General features: G+C 54.9%; 8 protein-coding genes across 8 annotated transcripts; 4 read left to right on the plus strand and 4 right to left on the minus strand.

Annotated features, from left to right (window-relative positions):
- Nucleotides 1-484: 484 nt before the first annotated feature.
- BDY24DRAFT_63520 (uncharacterized protein) lies at nt 485-2,795 on the minus strand. The gene is made up of 4 exons (XM_076645030.1): nt 1,569-2,795; nt 1,374-1,492; nt 1,203-1,283; nt 485-1,079 (listed from the first exon to the last, which is right to left on the minus strand). The coding sequence occupies exons 1-4, from the start codon at nt 2,680-2,682 to the stop codon at nt 936-938; spliced, it is 1,458 nt and encodes a 485-aa protein (XP_076496438.1). The 5' UTR covers nt 2,683-2,795; the 3' UTR covers nt 485-935.
- Nucleotides 2,796-3,216: 421 nt separating this feature from the next.
- Nucleotides 3,217-6,078, minus strand: BDY24DRAFT_63565 (uncharacterized protein). The gene is made up of 4 exons (XM_076645031.1): nt 5,305-6,078; nt 5,009-5,201; nt 3,400-4,939; nt 3,217-3,298 (listed from the first exon to the last, which is right to left on the minus strand). Exons 1-3 carry the CDS (start codon nt 5,973-5,975, stop codon nt 3,428-3,430), a joined length of 2,376 nt encoding a protein of 791 aa, XP_076496439.1. The 5' UTR covers nt 5,976-6,078; the 3' UTR covers nt 3,217-3,298; nt 3,400-3,427.
- Nucleotides 6,079-8,295: 2,217 nt separating this feature from the next.
- BDY24DRAFT_370350 (uncharacterized protein) lies at nt 8,296-10,487 on the plus strand (the record flags this gene model as incomplete). The annotated part of the gene is made up of 9 exons (XM_076638104.1): nt 8,296-8,388; nt 8,496-8,533; nt 8,638-8,839; nt 8,913-8,970; nt 9,060-9,186; nt 9,292-9,423; nt 9,506-9,762; nt 9,841-10,380; nt 10,447-10,487. 9 exons carry the CDS (start codon nt 8,296-8,298, stop codon nt 10,485-10,487), a joined length of 1,488 nt encoding a protein of 495 aa, XP_076496440.1.
- A 603-nt stretch (nt 10,488-11,090) lies between these two features.
- On the plus strand, nt 11,091-13,520 carry YHM2 (Yhm2p; the record flags this gene model as incomplete). Its single annotated transcript, XM_076638105.1, has 8 exons — nt 11,091-11,168; nt 11,859-12,002; nt 12,159-12,309; nt 12,430-12,607; nt 12,747-12,885; nt 13,058-13,239; nt 13,382-13,395; nt 13,495-13,520. 8 exons carry the CDS (start codon nt 11,091-11,093, stop codon nt 13,518-13,520), a joined length of 912 nt encoding a protein of 303 aa, XP_076496441.1.
- Nucleotides 13,521-14,012: 492 nt separating this feature from the next.
- On the plus strand, nt 14,013-16,485 carry BDY24DRAFT_63689 (uncharacterized protein). Its single transcript, XM_076645032.1, has 11 exons — nt 14,013-14,418; nt 14,585-14,719; nt 14,864-14,877; nt 15,003-15,068; nt 15,134-15,293; nt 15,399-15,563; nt 15,637-15,644; nt 15,724-15,791; nt 15,866-15,950; nt 16,044-16,171; nt 16,273-16,485. The coding sequence occupies exons 1-11, from the start codon at nt 14,165-14,167 to the stop codon at nt 16,315-16,317; spliced, it is 1,128 nt and encodes a 375-aa protein (XP_076496442.1). The 5' UTR covers nt 14,013-14,164; the 3' UTR covers nt 16,318-16,485.
- Nucleotide 16,486: 1 nt separating this feature from the next.
- On the plus strand, nt 16,487-19,162 carry BDY24DRAFT_63723 (RNA-binding protein). The gene is made up of 14 exons (XM_076645033.1): nt 16,487-16,594; nt 16,706-16,850; nt 16,927-17,082; nt 17,163-17,204; nt 17,294-17,389; nt 17,482-17,550; nt 17,620-17,701; nt 17,771-17,838; nt 17,925-17,992; nt 18,069-18,187; nt 18,269-18,336; nt 18,436-18,536; nt 18,605-18,840; nt 18,912-19,162. Exons 2-14 carry the CDS (start codon nt 16,831-16,833, stop codon nt 19,011-19,013), a joined length of 1,227 nt encoding a protein of 408 aa, XP_076496443.1. The 5' UTR covers nt 16,487-16,594; nt 16,706-16,830; the 3' UTR covers nt 19,014-19,162.
- Nucleotides 19,163-19,714: 552 nt separating this feature from the next.
- On the minus strand, nt 19,715-20,619 carry BDY24DRAFT_389532 (uncharacterized protein). The gene has a single exon (XM_076640547.1). It carries the CDS (start codon nt 20,579-20,581, stop codon nt 20,057-20,059), a length of 525 nt encoding a protein of 174 aa, XP_076496444.1. The 5' UTR covers nt 20,582-20,619; the 3' UTR covers nt 19,715-20,056.
- Nucleotides 20,620-21,458: 839 nt separating this feature from the next.
- BDY24DRAFT_389533 (uncharacterized protein) lies at nt 21,459-23,676 on the minus strand. The gene is made up of 3 exons (XM_076640548.1): nt 23,493-23,676; nt 23,376-23,404; nt 21,459-23,282 (listed from the first exon to the last, which is right to left on the minus strand). The coding sequence occupies exons 1-3, from the start codon at nt 23,665-23,667 to the stop codon at nt 21,567-21,569; spliced, it is 1,920 nt and encodes a 639-aa protein (XP_076496445.1). The 5' UTR covers nt 23,668-23,676; the 3' UTR covers nt 21,459-21,566.
- Between the last annotated feature and the right edge of the window lie 2,747 nt (nt 23,677-26,423).

Below are 26,423 nucleotides of genomic sequence, written 5' to 3' on the forward strand. Positions count from 1 at the left end.
GTCCTACTCTCCTTCTCGATTCAAGCTCAAACGAGGGACGCCATCGGTCAGCTTCGACGCCAGGGACTCGCTCTCGCTTGGATGTATGCTGGTCAGGGAGAGGAGGAGGAAGGGAACAGCGGTCCTGGTTGGAGAGAGGAGAGGGTAAAGAAGAGTCGGGCGTTCCTGTGAGTATAGTTCTTGCTCTGGTTCGAGTGGTAGATGGGTGGGTGGTGCGTTTGGAGGGGGGGAGGGGAGAGATGAGCTCACGTTCGAGCTTCGAGAACGAGTTCTCGAAGGGGAGACTGTTCTCGAGGTGGAGGAAGGCAGCTTGGGATTCGAGGCGACGAGGGAGGATGGCGGGAGAAGGAGCAGAGACGTTCTTGATAGGTTTCTCTTCGTTTTTTGGACGAGCGATCAGATGGATCGAAAGACGCGTTGACGACTCCAAGCTCACCTGAGAGTGATCTTTGTGAGTGAGTCCGGTGGCGGCTCCCGAGAGGTTTCCCGTTCTTGAAGAAAGATAAGGTGGAGGAAGGAGAGGGAAGGGGGTAAAGAGAAAAGGAGAAGAGGGGAGAACGCGTTCCTAGTCGGTCCTTGCCTTCCGCTCGATCCCTGATGAGGGAGTCCTGGTTGACGTGAGTGTCTCGATCAAAGTTGGAGCAAGAGAGGAATAGGTTCAACGAGTGAGAGCGGTTAAGGAGAAGAAGAGCAAAGGACACAAGAGCTTGGAGACAGAAGACCCCTCCTTCGACGTGTCCCCACTTTCTCTCCTACTGTATATCTCTCTCTCCTTGTAAACCCATCCAAGGTCAATCGAATTCAAAAAAAGAAAAACTGGTAAGCAAAACACGTAACCTATATATCTCAACCACCCAACTCCCTCCCTCTCTTCCAAACCCGATCTCGAATCGCCCCAACCCAAACTCATCGCCTCCCACCCGAACTCGTCCCCATCACCACCTCCCCCTCCTTCTACGGTGCGACTCCTCCGTTGGCGGCAACGGCTTCCCTCCTCGTGTGAACGGACTGGTGCCGAGAGAGCGCGTCGCTTCGAGCGAAGCGCTTGCTGCATTTGAGGCAAGGGAAAGGTTTGTCGCCTGTGTGAGTTCGGATCTGTAGTTGGAAAGGAAGGGAGGGATGATGGATATGTGAAGAAGTGGGAGTCAGTTAGGGAAAGGGAAAGAAGGAGAAAGGAAGGGCGGGAGACGCGTCGAACGAACATGCTTGGCGAGGTTGCTGGCTTTGACGAAGGCTTGACCGCAGTGAGGGCAGGCGAAAGGTTTGATTCCGTCGTGAGTTTGCTGAAGCAACGAGGATCAAAGGAGACAAAGCAGCGTCAGCGAGGGGAGTCGAAGAGGAAGAACGGAGAGACGAAACAAAACGAGACGAACCTTGTGAATCGTCAACGAAGCACGCTGAGTGAAAGTCTTGTCGCAACCAGGATGATCACAGACGAAAGGTTTGTGACCGGTGTGAGTTTGGATGTGTTTCATGACCTCCTGTTTCTTCTCTGGTTGATTCAAACGAGAAGGAAACAAGGTCAGTATTCTCGAGTTTGAAGCAAAGTCAGACGAGCTAGTACTCACTGAAGCCCTTGGATCCCCTCTCACACCCTTCCCAACCACAAGTATACCAGTTCTTCCCACTCCCGACGTGATCCTTGTTGATGTGCACCGTCAGATCCATCGATTCCTCGAAATCGGTTCCGCACTCCGACCAGCCGCACTTGTGGATCTTTCGAGAGCTCGATGCGTCGGAAGAATTGACGTCCGAGGGCTGCTGCTGTTGAGTGAGAGGAGCGAATGGTTCGAAAGCCGCTGGAGGTTCGAAGGGGTAAAGGACGGCATCGTCGAGAGATGGAGGGTTGGAGTAAGGGGACGGATGGGAGGGAAGGAAGTCCGTTGAGTTTGCTGCGAAGTTCGACGTTCCATCGTAGCGTCCTCCTCGGTCCTGTCCGATTCCGACGTCTCCTCCGAAGGTTTCCGTCGCCAGGTCGAACTGCATGGGACTGAATCCCCGTTGACCTCGTTGAGGGGAAGGAAGGTCGAAGTCGAAGTTGGGTTGGAAGGCCGAGATGAAGTCCTCGTTCGACTGGTGCGGCTGCTGCTGAGGATGGTAGTGGTGCTGCTGCTGCTGGGAAGGTTGAGTTCGGAAGTCGGAGGACCAGGAGACGTTGGCCCAAGGAGCCTCGAGTCCGAGGGAGAAGTCCATCGTCGACGAAAGAGCGATGTTCGACGCGTCGTTCCCTCCAGCGAGGAGAGGGTTGAGCCAAGCCTGGGAAGCGGCGACGAACTCCTCGTAGGACCTGAACTGCTCGTGCGACTCGGAGGGATCAGAGTTGGGAACGAGGCTGCTGAGGTTCGGGTTGTGCTGGAGTTGGAAGAGCTCCTCGTTGGCGTGGTGGATGGACGAGGAGGACGAGGAGGGCTGCTGAGGAGGAGGAGGGTAGAAGGGTGATTGTCGAAGGTTGTCCTCTCGAAGAGATGCAAAGTCCGACGGATGGTTCTGGGGTCGAAGGTGAGGAGACGAGACCTGAGAGACGGGAGTCGCCGCTCCTGATCTCGACGGCGAAGGTTGGTAGCTCGACCTCGACGCTGACGATCCGCTCCTGTCCACTGTCCCTCCGACTTCTCCTTCACCTCTTGCTCCAGCATCTCCACCATCGAACCCTGATCCGAACCAGCTCGTCGACATCCCCATCAGCCTTGGATCCACCGTCCCGTTCGTCACACCGTCGCCAGAGGAGAACGACGACGAAGGAAGATAGGTCGAAGAGGAGGGAACCTCCGAGTAGTGTTGTGGGTCCGATGAGAAGAAGAGGAGGGGGTCCGGGGGGGGTAGAGGATCGAGAGGGAGCGGCGATTTAGGGAAGAGGAGGGAGAGAGACGGGTCGTTAAAGAGTGAACTTCGAGGAAGAGACGCTTGGTCAGGTTGACGAGGGAGCTGCTAGTGAACGAGAGCAGATGGCCTGGTCAGAAGGACGTTTTGAGACGAGAGTGTCGAAAGAAGAACTCACAGCATGGCTCGTTCCTCCGCTTCTCTCCTTCCTTTCCCTCCCAAGCTCCTTGACCCTCTTGATCTTCTCAACGCACCAATACTGAACCTTCCTCTCTGTAACCTGCATCGCCGAAGCGACCTGGCACCCCCAGTCTTTGTGGTAGGATCCCTCCGTAGCGAGTAGGACGTCGAGGAGAAGTTGCTCCTGTTCGAGAGGAGGGGGTCGTTGGGGAAGCCAGGGGGATTCGAAGGAGGTAGGAAGGGAGGGAAGGTTGGGTGGAGCGAATTCGGAAGGTGATCCCGAAGCAGTGAAGTAGGGCTTTTCGAGAAAAGAGAAGAAGAAAACGAAAGGAGAGGAGAAGAGGAAGCAGAAACGTCAGCGTTTCGTTGATGGATCTTCTCGAGAGGATTTGAACGGACCTTCTCGATGGACTCGATTTCCTTCTTGCTAGGAGGAGGAGGTCGATCGTTTCCGTTGTTTCGAGAGTAATGCAAGGCTGGTAAGGAGCGATCGTGGATCAGCGCTCGTTCCGTCTAATTCGACGAAGGTAGAAGCCCACTCACCACAAGGATCGCACAAAGTTTTCCCACCTGAGCCTCTCTTCCCGACTCCATCACTTATCGTATCCTCACAGTTCTCGCAAGCAACGGCTGGGAGGAGAGGAGGAAGGACGGATGCCGGTGGAGGAGGAGGTCGAGGAGGAGGAGAGGAAGAGTTCGGTAGAGGTTGGTGAGATGAGGGAGGAGCGGTGGAGTTGGAGGACGGAAGGAGGAAAGCGTCTCCATGAGCTTGGGTGAGGTTGGGAGTGAGAAGGAACGGGTTGGAGTCGGGGACGAGGCTGGCCTGGTGGAGAGGGAGCCGAGGGAGAGGTCGAGGCGGAAGATGGTGGTAGAAATTGAGGGAAGGAGGGATGGGAAGATGAAGGAGAGAGGTTGTAGTTGTAGCAGGAGGTTGCTGGGCCTGAGGAAGGGCGGAGAGTGGTTGAACGAGGCCATGGCCGGAAGGGAGAGGGACGGAACGGCTCGTCGTCGTCGTCGACGCCTCCAACCCAGCGATCCAAAGATCCTTCTCCTTCGCCTCCTTCGCCAGCCTCCTCTCCTCCTTCTCCTTCGCCTCCTTCGCCTCCTTCGCCAGCCTCCTCTCCTCCGTCTCCTTCTTCTTCTTCGCCTCCTTCGCCTCCTTCGCCAGCCTCCTCGCCTCCGTCTCCTCCCCCGACTCGAGCTTCTTCCCCTGCTTCTTCAACCACTGCTTCTTCGACTTCTCGCAGTCGCTCAGGAACGTCGCGTTGAGGACGTCCTTTCCCTCGAACGACCCCAAGCCCTCCCAGTAGTCCTCGTCCTTCTGTTTCACAACCTCCTCGCTCAAACCCTCCGCCAACCAACGCTTCCTCAGCACTCTCCGATCCAACAGCACTCCCGTGTACTTGGTTCCACGTTTTGAGATGTACCTCCACTCGTCCTCCGTCTTCACCGAGACACCACTGAGAGCTCCGACGAGAGTTGTTCCGGCGTCGAGTTGGACGGCTCCAGTGATCCGACGTTCGAAGGATCCGTTTCGTCCACCGAAGGAGAGGTCGCCGGCGTGAGGGAGGTGCTGGAGGATGATGTTGAGGTCGGAGCCGGCGAGGGCTGAGGGGAGGAGGAGGTCTGAACCGAGGGAGAGCTGATGAGCGTAGGTGGAAGGAGTTGGGATGGAGAGGGAGTTGGGGAGGTAGGGAACTCCAATCGAGGAGGTGAGGTTTTGGAAGAAACGAGGCCAGTAGACGCCGTGAGTTGTAATGATGGTCGGGACGTTGGTCCTGAGGATGAAGGCGATGACGGTGGTTGCTACGTTAACGAGACCTGGGATGGTGTTGGGAGGGTAGAAAGCCTTGTCGCGATCGTAGCGAGGTTGTTGTTTGGCGGCTCCAGCTGCTGCACTCGAGTCGAAGGCCTGGGGGCAGATGTCGAACGTCCAACTCTGAGAGGGAGAAGCAGAAGGGTCAGAATAAAGAGAGAGGAAGCAAGAAGGAAACGAGAAGATGCTGACCTTCTTCTCCTTCGAAGCAATCCAGGCCGTCGACTTCGACATGATTTGGATCGTTGGAACGCTCTTCATGTTCTCGTCGTGCCACTCGTTTGAGGTAGAGAGGTTCTCCTTCTTGCAAGCATAGTTCCAGATATCCACGCGAGGGGAGAGAGGAGGTGGGAGGTCACGATCTCGATCGAGGTTGGGAGGGGCGCTGGTCAAGAGAAGAGGGGAGGAAGGAAGGACGAAGAAAGGTGAGCTCGACGGAAGGTCAATTCTCTCTCGTTCCTCTTTTCTTGAAGGAAAGCTAGACTCACTAGGACATGGTCCCTTTAAAACGATCCGGATACAGAGCAAAATACTTCTTGTACTCCTTAACCATCCAGTCGTAGACTTCCCAACCCTCCTTGATCAGACCAGGAACGGCCTCGATCTTCCTCCTTCGCTCCTTCTCTCCCTCTCCATCGGCGACGTAGACGAGGATCCTCCGAACGATGTCCGGATGATTGCTGCTGAGGTTGCGGAGGAACCAGTCGAGGATCTCTTTGGGCTTTGGAGGTGACTTGGAGTCGAAGACGTTCCCGGTCTGAGGAGGAGGAGGAGGAGGGAGGGAGGAGGAGGAGGAGGTCGAAGGAGGTTGAAGAGGAAGAGGTAGAGTGAAGGCGGGGATTTCGTGGGAAGGTTGGAGAACCGGGCAGGATGGATCGATTGTTTCGTGTGAGAGAGGGACGGTGGGGGTTGAGGGGTGGTAAGAGGAGATAGGAGAGGGACCATGTTGAACCGCGTCGCTCGAAGGGTGTTCGTCCTCTTCCTGGTCGCTGGAAGGTTCCTTCTCTTCCTCGCTGAAAGATTCGTCCTCGTCCATCGATGAGCGAGATTCTTCCTCCTCCTTGCTGGGAGCTTTGTCTTCGTCCATCGGCGAGTCAGCTCGCAACGGCGATGGTTGGGAGGAGGAGGAGGAGGAGGAGGAATCGTGGTCGACGTCCATGCGAGAGTCGACTGAATAGGGTGAGCGACGGGTGGCGGGAAGGGAGGATAGGGTGGAGATGGCAAGAGAGAGGTGGGAAGGAAAGTGAAAGTCAGCCGAGTCGCTCTAGTAGTCGTAACGAAGGAGGCGAGAAGTTGGGGAAGCTGATCTCGAGGTCACTCCCCTCCCAGTTCCTCCTTGCTGCTTGCCCGTAAATCGCCTTCTGGGCTACGAAAAGCTCAGAAGATGAAGTACGGAGTCCCAGCTGCCAAGGAGTCGAAAAACCTCGTCACAAAGAGGTCGAGCTGTGGTAGACTCGACCTCTAAAGAGAGGGAAGGAGGGACGCGAGCTCGACTCCTCCCTCCTCTCCTCCACATCGTCCCCGGCAACCCCAAACACCTCCGTTTCCAAAACGGAGAATACCCAGACGTATATAGACCCAGTCCACTCGAAATGGAAGAAAAAGAGAGCTCGAAAAACGTACCGAAGGTGGAGAACGGGGACCTGAAAGGGAGAGGGAAGGAGTTGAGGTGAGCTCGTGCGAGGGGAAGAAGGTACGGCTCTTTTGATAGAACCCAGGAAGATAAGCGGTGAATACTGACTTGAAATAGGAGTTGTTCATGTCTTGACGAAGGGTTGGAAAGGAAAGAAAAAAACGAGGATCTGGTCGGAAAGAAAGGAAGGAAGGAGAAGGAAGGAGAGCTGACCGTCAGTTTGATCCCGAACGCGATCTTCCCCTGCTCCTCGCTTTCCTCCCTTCCCTTCTTTCATCGTTGAACTCACCTCAAGAACTACCAACATCCTCTGCCCCCCTTCTCGCCTACCCACACGAACTCTCTCAATCACCGACCCTCGATCTCCACTCTCCTCCTTGAGCTTCCCTCCCAGTCGAGCTCACACCACTCCTCCCTTCCTTCCTCATCGTCGTTCGGGACCGCTTGAAGATCGCAGGCTGCTCCAATCGAGAGAAGATGGTTGGAAATGGGTAGGATGTGTGCTGATGAGAGTTTTGGGAGTACCGAGGATGGAAAAATATCGGTGGAAAAAGGGAGGGAGGGAGGGAGGGAGGGAAGGAAGGAGGGAAGGAGAGAGCTCGGCTGAGAGGGAGGGAGGTCGACCTGTAAGTTTCCGATCAAAGACGTTCAACTATCAGCATAGAAACAGAATCCTGACTCCTTCCTACCCACTCTCGAATCTCTTCAGCACTCACCGAAGGCGTATCAAGGTAGTCTTCGTCGGATCCGTCGAGCCCGCTCTTGACCTTGAAGGTGAGTCTCTTGAAGTCGGTTCAGGAGGAAATGTTGAGGTTCGACGGAGGGAGTGCAGGTTACGGTCGCAGTTGGAAGGAGCTGGATGGGAGAGTCGAGGTGCTGGAGGGTGTAGCGAATCGTAAAGGTGTGCGGAAGGTCGAAGGAAGGAAGGGAAGAAGGCGAAGGAGGGAGGGCTGAGAAACGCGAAGGAGAAGAATCAGTCTCCTGTACGATCCAAGACGAGGCTGACTCTCTTCTTTTCTGATCTACAACCAGATGCTCGTCCTGAACTTCGCCAGCATTCAACCTCGACCGGCCACCTTCCCATCGATGCGATTCAGCAGCCTCCGTCTCGCGTCGCCCAGAGCGGACGAAAACCTCGCCTCGATTTCTCCTCCCACCTCCTCTTCAACAACCACCCCACCCCACCCAGTCGTAGTTCTTATCCTTCACTCTCCTGCGAGAGGAGTGTAAGAGCTTGGACTCCAACGGGAAGGAGGGCAGAACGAGGAAGTCGATGGTCGATCTTCCTTCGCCTTCGCCAACGTGCTTCCTCACTTCTCCTCTCCCTCCTCCTCTTCAACCCCCAAACCACCTCTGGAACCATCGCCAGCACCTCCCACACCAACAGCAACAACAATCTTCGCCGTACCTCGAGAAGACGACTCACCAGGCCGATCCGTTCGACAGCGAGGCTGAAGACGCATCGCAGGAGGGAATGGGCGAGGAAGTTGCGTCTTGATAGGTGAGAGAGGATAGAAGTGTCGAGTGGAGGGAAAGGAGAGAGAGGAGGAAGGGGAGCGAAAAGAAAGAGTCCGTCTCTTGGGGGGTGGTGGGTGTTGAGTGGTGAAAAGAACGGAGGGAAGGGAACGAGGTCGAAAACGGACAACCCGTTCCCAGCCTTAGTCTACTTCTCTCCCTCCCGCTTGATTTGAACTAGAATTTTCACACATTCAAAGTTGCCTTCCCTTCTCTTCGTCAAATCTTCATCTTCTCGCTCGTTGAGAGAGCCAGGAAAATGAGATACGATAACCCAAAGGCAAACCAATCTCGGAGGTCGGTTGTTTTCTGAACCGACGATTCCCGCACCATGTCTGTCTCTCGAAAGGGGTCGAGAAAACTTCCGATCTCATATCGCATTGCGAGGGCTTTCTCCACGAGTCCTCTTTCTGCGAGAAAGCCAGTTCAAAGAAAGGAGGGAAGGAAGGCAACCTGCGACGAAGGAAGGATGGATTCTGCGATCTCTGGAAGCTTACCTGATCTTTTCGACTTGTTTTTCTTCCCTTATAGGTTCTCTCCAACCTCACCTTCTCAACCACCGAAACATCGTGAGTCCAGCTTCGATGGAAAGGAAGGGAGAAGGAGTCGCCAAGGGAGGAGGAGGAGGGTCGTTCGAGCGTTTCGGAGTTGACCTTTCCGCTCTTCCCTTCAGCTACACCCTCCCCAGTCTTCCTCTCGGTGCTGGAGTCGAGTTCATCGCTCTCCTGCAGGATAGCGTAGACGGAGCTGATGGAGGGCGAGTCAGTCAGGTCGTAAAGGTCTCTGATGGAGTTGGGAACGGGACGTCGTGTTTGGATAACTTGGATCATTCCCTCGATTCTACCTTCTCTGTTTCTACTACAACTCCTACCCAGGTTCGTTCCTTTCACTCTCTCCCTATCTTCTCGATGCCCGAGACTGACCTTCTCTTCTCCTTCTCTTTGCCAGTGCGGCGACTTCCAAATCACCTGGGAGTCCTCAGCCACGAACCCCATCGGCCTCACTGGTTGGTCCTTCTCTCATCTCTCCTCCACTTCCTTCCTTACCCAGAGTCAAAAACCGAACAGCTGAGAGCTCCCATTACGTTCTCCGCAGGTCTTATCCCCGGAGGAATGAGTTTCGACGTCCCTATCACCGACCTCGCTGGTCGAACCGCCAGTTGGCCCTTCCGCGTTCTCGCTGGATCTCAAGTCATGTTTGCGATGTCGGACGGAGGAACTAAGTGAGTTAGAACTTCTCTTCCGCGTCTAGTCCGTTTTCTTGAGCCCGACGAGCTCGAAACTGACCCTCTTTCCTTTCCTTCGCGTCGTCTTCCTTTCTTCATCAGGGGATCTGCTGGGTCCTCTCCCCTCTACACCGTCGGAGCTGGCTCGGAATCCTGCATCAGTGGAGCTGCAAACTCTGAGGCTGCTGTGATCTATTCGTCCCTCCCAGTTGGAGACGTTCCTACGACTCTCACGTGAGTCCTTGTCTCGTCGCTTTTCCTCGTTCTCGTCTCGATTTCGAACCTGACGCGTCTGCTTTCCTTCCCTCTCCCTCAGCGTCTACGCTACCCTGACCGTCTCTGGAGGAGTCGAAACCGTCTTCGCTACTGCCTCGGCCACTCCGAACGGAAACGGAACTGGATCTGGATCGTCGAGCTCAGGAAACTCGAACTTGAGCGGAGGCTCGAACCACGCTGGAGCCATCGCTGGAGGAGTCGTCGGAGGAGTTGGAGGTCTTCTTCTCCTCGCTGGATTGATCTGGTTCTGCGTCAGGAAGAGAGATAAGCAGAGACGCATTGATGAGAAGGCTTCTCGTTCGTACCTTTCCTTCGTCGTGCTCTTCTCGTCTCGTCGACTGACTCTTCATCCTTTCCCTTTCCCTTCCCTGGCAGAAAACGACATGATGGCCGCCGGTCGACCTTGGTCTCCTCCTCTCCCCACCGACCCCGAATCCAACCCCATCTACCAACCCTCTCCCGCCTTCTTCAACGGCAACGGAAACGGAAATGGGAACGGAAACCACTCGTCGTCCGCTCTCGGAGGAACCGCTCCAGGCTCAACTCACGGTTCCACGAACTCCCTTTCCTCCCCAGCCAACTCCAACTTCGGTGGAGGTCTCAACTCTTTCGCTCCTTCAGCCTTCGCTCACGTTCCTCCCGGAGGTCTCACTGGATCGTCGTCGGGAGGTCATGGAAGCGAGTCGGAGGGGAGGTTGTCGAGCGAAAAGAGAGGACTTTACACTGGTCCTAGCTCGATGGGAGGTCTGGGTTCGTCGGATGGAGAGGACTCGCCGCTTCGAGGTCCTGGGACGTTGGGAGAGGATAACAGGAGGGACTCGGGGACGAGGTTCGTGAGACATGAGGACGCGGGAGCGGTTCCTCAGGCTCCAGCCGCGACGTCGCCCGACGAGGTCGTCGATTTGCCTCCTCTTTGTGAGTCTATCTATCTTTCTCTGCTCCGAAGATTTCGACTGACTTCTGCTTTTCCTTCCTCTTCAGACCAAGACGCTGGCGAACGAGCCTCGACCGCTGGCCACTAAACCGCCTCCCTTCTCTCCCTCCCTCCAAAACGACGACAACATCAGCCTCCTCCACACGAGGATCTCCTCTCTCATTTCCCTTACATAACGAACACTTCCCATCAGATGGGAACATGACGAGGAGGAGGATCCACAACAAACGCGTCCAAGGGCAAGAATGAAAAGACGCGCTCTTCTTTCCAGCAGAGAGAGTGAAAGAGAAGGGAAAAGAAGAGACAGGGATCATGGTGGTTGAGGTCGAACTGAGATCTCTCTTCGAGATTCAGTCAAACACTCAGGGTGGGGACGAGCGAATCAAGACACGTCCGTTCGTTCACTTTTCGTCGCGTCCGTCTCAAAGGAAAGAACAACAAGAAAAAATTGTCCTCTCTCTCTCTCTAAAATCCTCCCAAAGTCATCCTTCGGCTTATCTCTCTCCCAGTGAGATAATCAGCTGGCAGAACTTAGCTTTTATCGTCCTGTTCCCCAACGACTCTCTCTCCCCACACCTCCTCCTCCTTCCCAACCAACTTCCATCAGCTCTCTTTCTCTCTCTCGCCCTTTCTCCCTTTCCTTTCCTTTCCTTTCCTTTCTCTTCCACCCCTCTCTACTCTCTCTGCAAAGATGGCACCCATGGCTCGCGAACCTGGACAGAAGGGGATCAACTGGTCCAACATGGCCGTCGGAGGAATCATGAACATGGTGAGCTTGAGACCATCTCTCTTCGTTCTTCTTCGTCTTCGCTCCCCTTCCACTCGTTCGAGCACGCTCGCTCTCGTTCTTTCCCGCTTTTCCGTCCCGAGGAGGCAGCATGCATGCATTCGTGTAGGCTGCTCTGCTCTCTCTCTCGTCTGAGAGCAGAGAGGGACGAGCAAAAGACGAGCGAGAACGAGACTCGTCCCATTTGGCGCTTCCCTTTCCTCCCTCCCTCCCCTCGTTGGCTTTGGTCGGCTTTCCCTTTCGGCTGTGTGTTTCTGGAAGGTCCCTCGTTCGGATCAACCAGCCCGAAGCGTCCAACAGAGTCACAGGTTGAGCTCCTAGCGACTCGTTCCGAGGGAGGGAGAGAGAGCACGCATAGATGGAGGAGGAAGGGGAGGAGAGCTCGTGCGTTGGGGATTGGGGGGCGAGGCTCTGGCTGGAGGAGACGGAGCTCGTTCTCTACCCTTTCTACTTTGTTCTTTGCTTTTTCCAGAGCTTCATTGGAAGCTCTGAAAGCTCAGCTATCATCCTGTCAACTTGGATTTACCTCGTTTGGAGGGGAGGGAGCTCACGAGCTCATTCAAACGAAGCTGCCCTCTCCTCCTCCTCCCCAATAAGTCCCTTCTTCGACTCGTCGAACGAGATTTGCTGACTCTTTTGTTATCTTCTTTTGTTTTTGTTGTTGTCGATCAGTTCGAAGTGACCACCCTCGGCCAACCCCTCGAGGTCCTCAAGACTCAGATGGCTGCCAACCGAACTCAGACGATGCTTCAAGCGTACAAGACTGTTTGGTCGAGAGGAGGCATCCTTGGGTTCTACCAGGGTTTGATCCCTTGGGTACGTTTCCCACCCCTCTCTCTCTTCTCTTCTTTCCCACGCTCTCAGCATGAGCTCTGTGCTTCTATCCTGGGGTAAAAGTGCCTTCGAGCAAGCAGGGGAGCTCAAGCTGACCTTCCCATCTTTCCCCTCCCTTCGCTGCTCGTTTCACCACAGGCCTGGATCGAAGCCTCCACGAAAGGAGCCGTTCTTCTTTTCACCGCTTCGGAAATCGAGAACGCTACGTCGGGGATGGGACTCAGTCCTGCGGTTTCAGGTCTGCTGGGAGGAATGGGAGGAGGAATCGCTCAGGCTTATGCGACGATGGGTGAGCTCGACCGTTTCCCTTCCCTTTCTTCGACCACACGCGTCCCTCTTCCTTTTCGCTGCTACTTCCCTTCTTGATCCTCGCACAACTAATCCTCTCTCGCGTCTGTTCGTCTCTCAGGATTCTGCACCTGCATGAAGACCGCCGAGATCACTCGACACAAGACGGCTGCTTCGGGAGTCAAGCCTCCTTCGACCATCGCCGTCTTCATGGATATCTACCGGAGGGAAGGTGTCGCTGGGATCAACAAGGGTGTGAACGCTGTGGCCATCAGGCAGTGCACCAACTGGGGATCTAGGTGCGTTTCAGCCTGCTTCTTCATTCCCTCTCCTTCGACGCGTCTCTCCTTGGACCCGCTCTTCTCTCTCTCTCGAAATGAGAACCAGCTGAGCTGACGGTTCTACTGCTGTTGTGCGTTTGCGTTGTGTGTTCTACAGGATCGGTCTCGCTCGACTTGCCGAGACTCAGATCAGGTCCCTTCGAGGTTTGTCGAAGGACGACAAGCTCACCGCTCTCGATAAGATTGCTTGCTCGACTATTGGTGGATCTTTGGCTACTTGGAACCAGCCTATTGAGGTAAGTCTTTTCCCTTCTCAAGCTCCTTCGTTCTGCGCTCCCGAATCAAACGTTTCTGACCGTTTCCCCACCCTCCTCTCCGCCCTCGCCCACCTGCCACCGCCCTTCCACCACCACCTCATCACTCTCGTCCCTCTCGCCCTCCTCTCTCCACCACCCTCCCTCCTCACAGGTCGTCCGAGTCGAGATGCAGTCCATGGCCAAGTCGACGGATCCCAAAATTCTCGCCGGAGGAAAGAAGACCGTCTTCGGAACGCTGGGTCATATCTTCAAGGAGAACGGAGTTCGAGGACTGTACCGAGGAGTGCTGCCGAGGGTTGGGCTCGGAGTGTGGCAGACGATCTGCATGGTTTCGTGAGTCGCGTCGCTTTTTTTGGCCTTTGCGTTCCCTTGCCTTCTGGTCCCTTTCGTCGCTTCGCTGCTGTTGAACTCTCGAAGCTGTGTGCTGACCTCTTCGTTTCACTTCTTCTCTTGCTTCCTCCTTCCTTTCTTGCAGCTTCGCCGATTACGGTTCGTTCTTCTCTCCCCTCCCTCCTCTCTCTCCTTCCGTCCTTTCCCTTCTTTCTCCAGCTGACCTCCTTCCTCCTTCCTTATCCTTCGAATCAACAGTCAAAGCCTACATCGCTGGAAACTAAACATCTCCTTTCTCTCTCTCGCCTCGCCTCACGATGGAATCGCCTTCCCTCCCACCTTCCCGTAGTCACCCTCCTTCCCTTCGTCTCTTTTCGTCTTCCCTTCGCAAAACTAGACGTCTTTCTCTCTTCTTTCTCGGTTCTCGTTCCGTTTCGTTCGCACGCTTTGCAGTAGCTACTCTCCTCGTTTTCACTTCGCAGTCTCTCCTCTTCTTTTCTCCTCTACCCTTTCTCCAGTATATCAGTCGCACACTCGCTCCCTCTTTCTTCTTTTTCTTTTTGGTCTTCTTGCTGGGTTCGGTTCTTTTGATCTCTTCGGGCGATGAGATTCGGTCGCCTTGAAGAACGCTTCGAAGGGAAGAAGACGCGTCGTTCGACGGGCGAGATCGGGCGAGAGGAAGAGTTGTAACCAAACAGATCGAGGAAGTGCGAGAAAATTGATTGAAAAAGAGGATAGATTTACGAGGGGCTAGATCCGAGACCACACAGCAGCCCTCTTCGAAGTTTTTTCCCTCGCAAAAAAAGCTGACGGCACTCCTCCCGGCCAACCCTCTCGCTTCGAACCGGGAACCCTCTCTCTCCCCTCCTCTTCCTCCTCCAACGCTCACCACCACCACCACCCCCGAACTCCTCAAACAGTCAACACCATGCCCTCTCTCTTCCACCGCGGCCCTCCTACCAAATCCTCGTCCGGTTCCAGTTCCTCTCCCAAGCTGGAAACGCTCTCCTTGTCCCCTTCCACCTCGAGCTCGAATGCTTCCCTCCCGACTCTCGACTCCCCTTCCGGCAACCCTAAGTCCATCCTCAGGACCTCGACGGTGGGATCTACGTCTTCTTCCTCTAGACCGGACTCGTTGTTCCAGGATTCGTTGAGTTCGAGGACGGGGAATGGGAGTAGTAGGTGAGTTGAGCTCGAGTCGTTTCCCTTCTTTCCTTTATCTCTCGTCGTCGTCGTCTCTCTCGTTTTCCCCCTTCTACTTCCAAGTCTCGAGAGTTTGGAATCCTACCTCGCTCCTGATCAGTATCTAACTCTCTTTCGCTTCCCTTTCGCTGCTGCTTTCAACCAGTTTCGCCTCCCCTCGAACGTCCCTTCACTCCTCCTCCGCATCCGCGAGCGTCAGCCTGGGAGCCGGAGTGAGCCTCGACGACGGCGTCCTCACCTGCACTGGACTCTCAGGGACGACTTGCTGCTATGCTATCCTGTAAGCTCGCCTCTCGATTCAGTTTTATCGAAGGAGCGGCGTGGGGTGAAGGGTAGGGAAGCTCGAGGAAGGAGGACGTCGGAAGCCGGGCTGACTGATCTCTCTCGCTTCCTCTCGTCCCACCCGTCGAACGACTTCCTACAGAGCCTTGTCTCGTCGTAAGTTCACAATCTTCCTCTCAGCCTGTTCTCGGAGGTGTAAGGTCGAGGTACGGGAATGGGGACAAGCGAAGGTTGAGCTCGTGTTGATTCTCTTCCTTTTGATCGCTCGGCGACCATCTCAGACAACGTCCTGCAGTTCATCAACCTCCCGGGATCGCTTCATACGCCTATTCTTCACGCTGTTCAAGGTCAGTCAGCTCATCGATAGTCCAGTCTCGTTCTTGTCGCTGACCTCTTCGCTCGACGCTCGCAGATGCCTGGCCTCAAGGCATCTCCTCACACGGAGTTCCCAAGGATTCGTTCAGCAAAACCTACGATCCAGCGACTACTTCGCCCATGTTGTCATCTGAGGTGTGGGAGGTACACCTTAACGGGACTGTTTGGGGAGCGAGAGGGACAAGAGCTGGGGTTTCGTGAGTTCCATGCGCGTTCTTTTCCTCCCCTTTCTCGACGCGTTCCGACGCTCACTCTCTCTGACGCGTTTCCCTTGTTTCTTTCTTTTCCGTTGCTTCTCGAAGGGTTCGGAGGTTGATGAGCGCGATCCTCTCGGCTCTGGCGAAGCAGAACTACGTTCTCTGTGCTGCGATCGACGCGAGCGGGAAGGATTCGTCGAAGGACACGCTGTACCTTCGAAGGGAGGAGGGCGCGGTCTCGGAGATTCCTACGCAGTTCTTTTCGATGAGGTGAGTTTGCAATCTCTTTATGCTGGTTGTTGAGCTCGTGCTGAACTTGGGGGTTTCGTTGTTTTGGTTGCAGTTTCCAAGGTGAGGCGTCCTTCGTCTTCCTTCGCTTCTCTCGACTCTCCTCGGGCGTCTGACTCTGTTTCAATCGATCTTCTCACAGACGACGATAAAGTTTGGCTTATCGACGCTCCTCAAGCCGTCGTGGAAAGCGTCGAGGATCACATCAACGTTCGTCCCGTCTCGGTCCATTTCTTCTCTTCCCCGTCGCTGATCCCTTCTCCCTTTTCTTCCCTTCTCAACAGGCCGCCTGGACAGCAGGGATCAAACACTCTGGTCCTCTCGCGAAGGAACCTGGCTGCCACGAGATCAAACTCAAAGGAACTCCTTGTCCGTTCTCCTCCCTCTTCTCGTTCTTGCTCTCTTCTTCGCACGCGACTGACCTCCTCCTCCTCCTCTTCGCTTTTTTCACTGGTTCCGCAGGGTCAACCCACTCCCACAGCCTTCAAATCTCATCGAGGATGCTTCATCTCCACCTCCTTCGAGCGGTCTACATCAAGGGCTTCTCGCTCAAGGGAGCTATCGCATTGGCAGACAAGGACGAGGGAGAGGTGCGTCGCTTCTCCTTCTTTTTTTTTTGACGAGGACCCATCTCGGGACGCTGTCGTCTTTTTCGCTGACCCTTTGGATTGCTCTTTGTTGTTTCCTTCAGATGGATACGCTGTTCTTCGAGTCGATGGGAGAGGTCCCGAATTGAGATGTTGTTGTTTCCTCTTTTCGTTTGCTGGGTCTTCGATTCCTACGACCCTTTTCATACACCTTAGCCCTTTCGATAGAATTCATCTACGCCCACGTTACCTTATCATACTTCTCCACAGATGAAACATTGTCAGGCTCTGCCTCCGTCGAATAGTCATGAAATCGAAGCGAGGGCCGACCCCCCTTGTTTCGAACCGCAACCACGACCTTCCCTCGAACGCAAAACAAGACCTTTCCGAACCTCTCAGCGATCTAAACGAGCCCTTTTTCATCTGGTGAGTTGGTAGACGTTCGCAAACATAATCCTGGGCGAACTGCTGAGCCGAAACGGCCAGCAAATGTGAAACGTCGAGCTCACCATCTTCTCCTTCCTTCCCTTGTTTCAGCTCTTCCCTCCTCTCCTCCTCCTTCCATTCCTTCTCTCGAAACCATCCTCTTCCCAACCAAGTTTCTTCACACCTCTCTCTTCCTCAATCAACCTCTGGATCTCCCTCTGCTCGTAGCGCTCAGGATGGACGACGTCGAACTCGAGTAAGCTCAACTTCCTCCTCCCTTCCCTCCCCACTCTTCTTCTCGCCTTAACATTTCCTTTCATGCTTCCCTTCAGATGCTGGAAGCTGCTTCAGTCTCTCAACGACCCAGTCAAGACTGCTTCACCTCGTCCTCCTCCAGTTCCAGCCCTGGGAGGCGAATCGTTGAAGGGAGAGGAAGTGGGAGAGGACGGAGATCCACTGGCAGAGAAGATTGAGGCTTGGTCGAAGAGGTGAGCCCAAATCCGCTCGTTTAAGCTTTGCAGTGGGTACTAACCGAGCTAACGGTGGTGTGATGTGGGTGTTCGTATAGGTCAGCGACGGAGTTGGCGAGCGAAGAGACGTTGCCTTCGAGGTGAGTTCGAGCCTCAAGACGCTTTCTCGATTTCTCTCCTTCTGTGAGACTTCCGTTGACGTTGGCTCTTCTTTCTTTCCCATCATCAGCTCTACCTTCGTCTCGGAAGTCACCCAAGCGACCTTCGAAACTTCCAACTCGTACTACGACGCTTCAAGAAGGGCGTACTCTCCGAGTCCTCCTCCGTTCGTCCCCTCCCTGTTGTTTCTCACGCCCCACACCCTTGCCGCTTCGTATATGAAGAGCGCTGACCTGGAGTTTTCCCGTATTGATATAGGCTACGTCACTCTCGACCTCACTCTCCAGACCGTCGCAGATCTCACTCCTTGCAGGCTGACCGACCGAGGTGGGTCGCTTCTCTTCTTCCCCTCGATCTTCCACCAACCCTGACCATTGGTTCCCCCTGTTAACTCAGCAGATCAAGATCACCTGACGTAGAAACTAGAGGTCCGAGGCATTCTGGGAATCATGTCGATCACAGAACCCTCTTCTTGACGGTCAGTCTTTTCGCCATCTTCGCCTCTCCGACTGCGCTGATTCGCCTCCTCGTCCCCTGTTGATCTTAGGGCATCAGCAAATCTACGGACTGGAATGATCTCGAGCAGATCTATGCTCCCTTCGGACGTGTAGTGAAGTGAGTCTGGCTGGAAAGGGAAAGGGAAAGGCGACGATCCGTCGCCCACCGCGCTGACCCGACTTTCTGCTCCTCATCCGCACCAGTACTCGAGTTCGTAGTAAGAAGGGATCAACCACCTTCGGTTTCGTTCAGTTCAAGCACAAGTCAGACGGTTCGTGCCTCCCTTCCCTCATCGGCTGTGACCTTGCGCCTGACGACGGGCGCGTCTGTTTCTTTCTCCTTTCAAGCTAAACGAGCCCTAGAAGCAACACACGATACCTTCATCGGACCCAATCTAGTCAGAGTCAGGGTCACCTATGCCCAGAAAGAACGCTCTGCTCCTTCCTCCAGAACTCTTCTCGTCTCGGTGAGTGTCGCGTCGCTCTGTCTCGACTGGTGAAACGAGAAACGTTGCTGATGGCTTCGCCTTCTTTTGCCTTTCACGCAGTCCATCGATTCATTGTGCTCGGAACTCGAGGTTAACGCAGTCTTCGAAGCCTACGGGAAGGTACTGAGGTCCGTAGCTAACGCGACTTCGACTATTGCTTTCCTTCCCGAAATGAATGGAAATCTCACCTCTACCCTTCTTCTCTTTTACTTTTTGATCAAATCTAGTATACGAACACCCTATTCAACGGGAAGACGAGACGTCAGGATCGCTTTCGTCACTTTCGAGGACGTATCGGACGCTGATCGTGCTCGAGAGGCTTTGGACAGTGAGTTCTTCCGAGCTCTATCCCTCTTCTATCCCGCTGACTTTGCTTAAACTTATTTTCTTCTTCAGACTCGCCTCTCGGATCTCAGAGGCTGACGGTGTCCTTCGCAAAAGAGGATACTTTCGATCACGATCAGAAACACGGTCTCCCGACTTCTTTGATCCCGAAGCCTGTCGACGATGGCTACCGACACGGATATCGAGATCATCGCTCAAGGTCTCCCGTTGCGTCGGGGTCTTCATCCAGGCTGCCTCCTCCTCGAGAGGATGAGGATTCGGAGTCGTGTCGAACCCTCATCTGCGACGTGCGTTTAGCGTTGTTCCTGCTCTTCACGCTCTCGCTCGCTGACCTGCTATCTCCCTATCTTCTCTCTAGAACCTTCCGTTCCACTTCAGAATCTCGGAACTGAAGAACTGCCTCTGGGGATCGGCGGAAGCTCAGTACGTCAAAGTCGTCCCCGTCGGCTGTGCTCGTTGAACTGACTTTGCTCTTATCTTCCCCACTCGCAGGATCAGGATCTCAAGATCTCAAGACGGGGTATCTTCCTCGGCTTCTCTCGTCTTTCTAGTAAGTTAAATACATCCTTCTTCTTTGCGCAAGCTCACCTGCTCCTCTTTTCTTCTCGTTTTCCAGACGCGTCGAGCAGCCAAACGAGTTCAGACCTTGGACGGTGAGTACAACTAGCAGCTTATCTGAATCTTACTACGTCTCACTGACAACATACTTCGTTTCCCTTTCCCACTTCCAGGCATCGTGATCCAAAATCAACCAATCTCGATCTTCTTCCTCAACAATCCCGTCCCTTCGAGGTCTCGTTCTCGCTCTCCTGGCCCGGTCAGCAGCTCCCACCTACCCGTCGATGATGGCTACGCTTCAAGAAGGAAGAGGAAGGCGTGAAAGGAGGGATGGCGTTGTTCGGTCTAGTCGTTCGACTTTTCGACGCGATCAGGAACTCGTCCGTTTCTGCATAGTTCTTCTCTTCCCTTCATTTACTGTTATATACGACTTAACGATACAACTCTCCAGTTTCTTCATGATCCTTGCGTTTCGACTTTTTGAGCCGAAGGAGGCAGGAAGCCAACGAACGACTCGGTCGATTCCTGATCTCTCATTCGTCGAGCGTAAGAGAAAAACACATCGAAGAGACCTAAGACCCAAATCGAAGCTAGATATCCTAATCCCGGGTTTCCAACTTCACCCTCACCTCCTCCTCCTCCTCACTCCCTCCTCCCCTCACAAAACTTTCCTTCGCCCTCGAGTTCACCGACGACGCACCAACGACTCCCAACGACGATCCCGCCACTCCCATCAACCCGCTCAAAGCCACCCTCGTCGACTCAGGACTCTTTCTTGACTCCGTTGTCGGGGTTGGCGACTTGCGAGGGGGAGGAAGAGAAGAAGAGACGGCGGAGGATGTTGACGCGTCCAACCTCTGCTTCCTCTCCTTGCGAGCGAGAAGATTGGCTCGAACGACGGATAGTTTGGCTGATCGAATGGGTCCGATTGACGAGGGTTCCGCTTCACGGGAGGGAGGAGGGGTGGAAGGTCCTGGGCTGACCGAGGTGGAAGAAAAGGACGACGAGGAGGAAAGGGAGGAGGGCGAGGGAGGTGTGTCGAGGTGGTTCATTCGAGGGAGGTGATGGATTTGAGGGATCATATGGAACGGTTGTTGATGTTGAGATTGCTGGAGGAGGTAGAGTTGGGTTTGAAAGGAGAGGGAAGAGGCCAGGCGCTGAGAGGACCACGCAAGAGAAGCATATCCAAGACAAGACGGACGAGGTCAGAAATAGCCCGACGACAGAAAGAGAGAAAACCTGGACGACACTCACGTCTTCTTCAGCTCTTTTGGCAGAGAGGATAGCTAGAAGAAGCTCTCTGTCTCCTCCTCCGTTCTTGGAGAAGGCGTCGAGGATTTCTGTGAGGGAAGGAGGGAGAAGTTGGAAGGTGTTCGACGAGGGAGGAGGAGGCTGAGGCGTTGGATCGTGCTGTTGCTGCAGTTGCGACGATGAAGCGACGGGACGAGGTGCGGCAGTGGAGCAGGACATGGTAGGAAAAGAGAGGGATGTGGTTTGAGAGCTTGATGTGGTTAGAGGGAAGGAAGCAGGGAAGAGAAGAGCGAGGACGAAAAGCAAGGGTCGTCGCCAAGGCTCTCCAACGCTTCTATTCCTGATGAGTTGAAGTTCTGACCCGATTCGAGCGAAGATTTTTGGAGGAGGAGCTAGCTGAAGTAACCAGGAATCGAGTGAAGGTATTTGGGAAGATCTGCGAGAGAAAAGGAGAGAATGGAGGGTTGAAGGGTCGTCGGGTATTCGCGTCGCGTCGAGGTCGGAAATAAAGCGTCCTTGGCGAGAAAGATAGGGAACAACGCTCGTGAAAGTCTTCCCTCGCCAGATATCTAGCTAGGGGAGCGACTTCTAAGCGTGCGCACCCTCGAACTCATACTGCAGATGACCCAGAGAGGAGGGAGGCTCCGTTTAGCAGCCGACTCGCTCGACGTCGTCGCCTCGGATCTTCGTTACCTTACTGCTTGCTCCTCCAAGCAGTTACAAGTTCGACACTCTGGGGGCTAGCTCTTTGGGAAGCAGTGCTCGGTATGTACCAGGGAAAATGCAAACTCGCGCCGAGGCGATTTCGACGACGAAGGCCAACGACTCATCGCGTCTTTTGATCTTCCTCCAAACGTCCAGCTGCAGAGCGAACTTCGTCTGAAGAAGGGCGGTCTGCTCGAGGGTTGGACGACCCTGTGTCTCTGAGAGCGATCTTGATCTGGAGGTGAAGGAGGTGGCATCACTGAGGAGAAGGAAAGAGCGAGAGTGAGCGAAGGCAAGGGAGGAAAAGGAAAGGGAAGGTTGGAAGCTCACCATTTCGATGCATCGAAGAAACTGAGAGCACTAAACTCCTTGCTGACCGAGGCAGATGCAAGCAGATGCGAAAACGTAGATATAATAGAACTAGAACCAAAAAAAAGAAACCCAGAATGAAAGAAAATCAAGACGAAAAGCTACAGAAAAAGATCGCCTCCGTCGCGTCTCAAAGATCCGACATCAACCCATCCAACTCCTCGAACGTCACCCCGTCCGTCTCCTTGATCTTGAAGAAGTCCTCAAACAACCCCGGCGTCCCCGTCAACCACCCTGGCATCTCCACTCTAGGCTTCTTCTTCACCTCCGTCTCCTTCCCCTGACCCGTCCCGAAATCCAACCAAACCCCAGCTCCATCCCCTTCCCCTCCCTCGTTCAGCACCCCGAACGTCTCGAGGATCCTCCGGCACAGGATGGCGTACGAGTTCTCCTTGAAGAGGGTCGTGTTGGGGTAGAGCTTCTTGAGGATCCGAACGAGAATGGTCGTGTAGCCTGTTTTGCGACGGATTTGAGTTTTGACGGAGGAGGGAGCGAGGAAGACGAGGTTGTAGATGGAGAGGCAGACTCGTTCGTTGAAGCCTGTCCAGACCTCTTGGGAAGAGCGAAAGAAGTCGGCTTCGGTAACGGGGAGGAATCGAACGAGGGTGGTGTAGAGATCCCAGAGATCCTGCGGAGGGAGCCTCCCAAACACGAGTCGGTTCTCGTCCTGGACGGTGAGGCGAGAGAAGGCTGCGATTCCGAGTTCGAGGTAGACGGGGACGGCGGCTAGGATCCTGGATGCTGCGATGGGATCGGTGGTGGACATGGAGGAAGGGTAGAGATCTCCGTCGGCCTCGAAAATGAAGGAGGTGACGATGTCGAAGATGGATTGGACGACTGGAAGAGGGAAGGTTGGGGAGGAGAAGGGGATGTCGTGAGCGAGGTTGGAGAGGATGTAGAGGACGTCTTTTCGGACGTTGGCGAGATCGATGATGGAGAAGGGGGGTGGAGGAGCCGACGACGAAGTGGGGGAGGAGGTGGTTGGAGGGAGAGGTTCGAGGGAAACCGTGAGTCCAGCCATCGAAGGCTCGCAGATGGCGGTAAGGATGTGTAGGAGGGGGGTGTATCGACCGAGGATGGTGACGTTCTCGTTTTGAAAGGAGAGGTTTCGGATGATGTTGACGATAACGAGGATGATTTCCGCCGACCTCGTCGACCGCACTCCTCCCTCCTCCTTCCTCTCCGACCGAAGCCTCTCCGTTCCTTCGTGTCCGAGTAAGACCAAAGCCGAATGGACCAATCGAGGTTTCGACGTCGATTTCCTCGTATCCTCGAGCGGTTCCAGCTTCGACGACGAGCTCGTTATCACGACCGGCGCGTCGACGACCATCTCGTGCTCCTCCTCTTCCTGCGAACTCGTCGTCCTCAACCTCTTCTTCTCCTTCTCCTTCCCTCCTGCTTTTCCTCCCTTCCAAACCTGCTCTCTCCTAGCCATCCCTCCCTCCCCAATCGAAACTTCCTCCAGTAACTCCACCAACTCCTCCAGCAGGTCCGGACAGTTCTTCAACGGCAGCACTCCTTCGTATGCTCCGCTGTCCCGTCCCAATCCCGACGGCTGAACCGAAAGCATCTCGATGGTAGTGAGAGCGTAGGAGACCTCGGACTGTATCCTCGACTGGAGAGACATGAGGAGTCCTTCGATGTCGACGGCTCCGAGCTCGTTGACGGGACGAGGCTTTCGAGACGCTTTGGTTCGGAGTCGATCTTGTTCGATTCCGTCGACGTCCCATCCTCCGTAGGTTGTGGAGTCTCGTTGGAGAGGGATGTACTGGATCTTGTTTCGAGGACGGTGGTTGGCTGTTGCGGGGCTGGGTGGGAGGGGAGTGGAGGCAGGGAGAGCGGCGGACTGAGACGCGACCAGAGGAGAAGGAAGAAAAGTTTCAGCTTCGAGTCGTACGTTCGACTCAGTAAACGTCTCGAAGGGAAGATCAGGACTCACAGCTCCGGCAGTGGACGAGCTCGCTTCGACTGCAAAAGCGATGTCCAAAGGAAACGAGACTCAAGTCAGCACGAGAAAGAAAAGCTCCGACGACTTGACAACGCGTCCAAGACTCACCTTTCCTCTTCTTGTTCTTCCTCTCCCTCCTCTCCTCTTCCGTCTCCCCAACCTTCCCCCCGCTTCCACTCTCTCCGCCACCCAACCCACCCAATCCACCCATCAACCCTCCTCCTCCTCCTCCCTGCGAAGCCGTAGCCTGGGCCTGAGCCTGAGCTCTCATCGCCTGCATCATGAACTGCTGCTGCTGCTCGTGCGAAAGTCCAGCCATCATCCTCCTCGTCTCAGCGTTCATGGCGAAGGGGGGGAAGGGAGGAGCGGACGACGAGGCGTTGGGAGCGGGAGTGGAAGGGTTGGGAGGCGATCCTTGGCCTTGGCTTTGGTTTTGGTTTTGGAGGAGGTTGGTGTTGGCTGAAGGAGTAGAGGAGGGACCTCCGTTGACGTTTGTGTTTGAAGAAGGAGGAAGAGCGAGTGGAAGGGAGGGAGCGGGTTGGTTGGAGGGAGTTCCGGAGGGTTGAGGAGTTGAGCTGGAGTTGAGAGGTTGCTGCTGAGATCCGTTCCCGTTCGACTGCTGCTGAACCGCTCCCGCTCCTCCAGCACTCATGCTAGCCTGATGCAGCATATACGCCTGATACTGTTCCTTCGTCAACCCAGCCAGCCCTCCAATCCCCGACGCTCCTCCTCCTGCTCCCGCTGCTCCCAACGTGCCTCCGTTCTGGAGGGCAAACGCCTGAGCTGCCTTGATGGACTGCATCTGCTTGTGTCGCATCTCCTCGAAGGGTCCCATGAGAGTTCGGTAGGCGTGGTAGAGGAACTCGGCGGAGAGGAGGGTCGTTTTGGGTGGGACCGAAGTGTTGTAGTTGAGGTCGATCATGGGAGTGGGAGTGGTGAGGGAGGCAGGGACGCCGAGGGTTGAGAGGATTTTTGGGAGGTTGGGTTGTTGGAAAGCCTGAGGGGAGGGGTGGAAGGAAGAAAAAGAGAGAGCGAGAAGAGAGAAACGACGTGAGGTCGAAGGTCAGCTCCGAGCTCGCTCAAAGGACGAGTACGTCCCCTCCCCACCTCGTCGAAGACCACAAAACTCACAGCTTGAAGTCCACCAGCATTCTGAACCGTCTGCCAGAGCAAGAACGCTTCAATCCTCTGTCCTCCTCCTCCTCCATCCGGCGCGACTCCAGCTCCCAAACCCAGCGTTCCGACCCTCCCTCCTTCGATCCCTTCTCCCTCCACGAACCACTTCGGTAGAGCTGTTCCCTTCTGAGCTGCTGCTCCAGCAATAGCCTTCAAGAATCCGACGACCTGAGACTGCTTCCCTGGTTGTTGAGCTCCTCCTCCGTTGGTCGAGCTCGAAGGGTTGGACGAGGAGGAGGGCCCGTTGTTCGAGTTTGAGGGTTGAGGTTGAGCTGAGGAGTTGGAGTTGGAGGGAGCTGGTGAAGGTTGGCTAGAAGACGTTGGAGCCGAGTACTGGTGCTGAGAGAGGGAGGAGGCAGGTCGAGTGGGAGGGTTGGTCGAAGAAAAAGGAGCGGCTCCTTGAGGAAGGGAAGGAGATCCAGGTTGAGCTCCTTCTCCTCCTGCTGTCGATTGCGATCCGCCTGCTACACCCTCTGCGATGCTCCCCATCTGACCTCCTCCGTATCCGCTGCTGATGGAACTCGCTCTCTGCTTTTGCTGCTGCTCTCGAAGCTTGTACTGCTGCTGCAAGACGAGGAGTTGAGCTTGCTGCTGCTGAGGCGTGCTGGCGTTGAAGTTGGAGGGAAGTCCTGATGCTGCTGATCCTCCTCCGAGAAGAGTTGCTGGAGACCCTGCTGAGATGGTGGATGGAGACATGGCATTCTGAGATTGTTGTTGTTGGAATTGGTTGGAAGAAGAAGGGTAAGGGGAGGAGGAGGAAACACCGCCGGACGTTTGACGAGCTCGAAGTTGCTGCATGGCTTCCATCTGGGTTCAAGATGAAGGGAGATCGGAAATCAGTATGTATGCGGTCTTCTCCGTACCCGATCAAGCTTGAAAATCTGCTCACCTGTTTCATGATGTCGCTTCCAACGGCTCCTCCAAACTGACCGCCTCCTCCTCCTCCTCCCATTCCATGTCCCGACGAAGGCCTCTGCTGCTGTTGCTGCTGCTGCTGACCTGCTCCCTGCGAGGTAAACTGGGCGAGGAAAGCTTCCTGATCCGACATGGGGTTGGATGGGTTGGTCGAGGAGGAGGAGGAGTAAGGGTAGGATCCTTGGGCGGATCCCGTACGAGGAGGGAACGAAGACAACGAAGGAGGAAGAGGAGAAGTATGAGATTGGTTGTTGTTGTTGGAGTAGGATTGTTGTTGCTGGTAAGGGTTGGATGAGTTCTGGTTGTTCTGTTGAGCTCTGCGAAAGAAAGAAAGAGAAGGAGAAGAAGGTCAGCTCGTTGCGTCCGTTTCGGTCCCTTCCTCCTCTCCTCGATAAGGGAAGCTTACAAGAAGGCCAGCATCTGGTCGGGCGACATGGATGAGTTCATCGGCGTCTAGTACTTGAAATCTCCCTCTCGGAAAGAGAAGAGAAGAAGAACGGGGTATGGGTGGATGGAAAGGAAGGAAGGAGATGTGAGGTCAATTGAGTTGGAACCGAAACAGCGAGGAAGCGAAGTCCTCGTCGGCCGCGTCCAGTTTCTGTTTCCTTGGTGACTCCCCTCCTTGAAGTAAAAACAGCCGCGAGAGACAGATCTCGAACCTCGGAAAGGGGCGCAGAGATAAGATCGAAGAAGGGGGAAAGCATGGATCAAGTAGAAAGCGCACTTCTCCTTCCTCCTCCTCGACCGACTTCCAACCAGCTCATTGTCTCTTCTTTGCCTCCGACTCCCTCCAACGAAGACAAAAGGTCTGCGACTCGACGAAAGGTGAGGAGTAGAGCAACTCGAGTGGGTTTGAGAGGGAAAAATGGCTTGGAGTTCAGCTCGGGGTCTGATCTCTGATAGGTTGAAGGAAAAAGGAAGACGCGTCGAAGTCAGCCCCAGTTGAGG

The sequence above is a fragment of the Mrakia frigida genome (genome assembly GCF_051309035.1).
Source record: "Mrakia frigida strain ATCC 22029 unplaced genomic scaffold BDY24scaffold_16, whole genome shotgun sequence".
Lineage (NCBI taxonomy): Eukaryota > Fungi > Basidiomycota > Tremellomycetes > Cystofilobasidiales > Mrakiaceae > Mrakia > Mrakia frigida.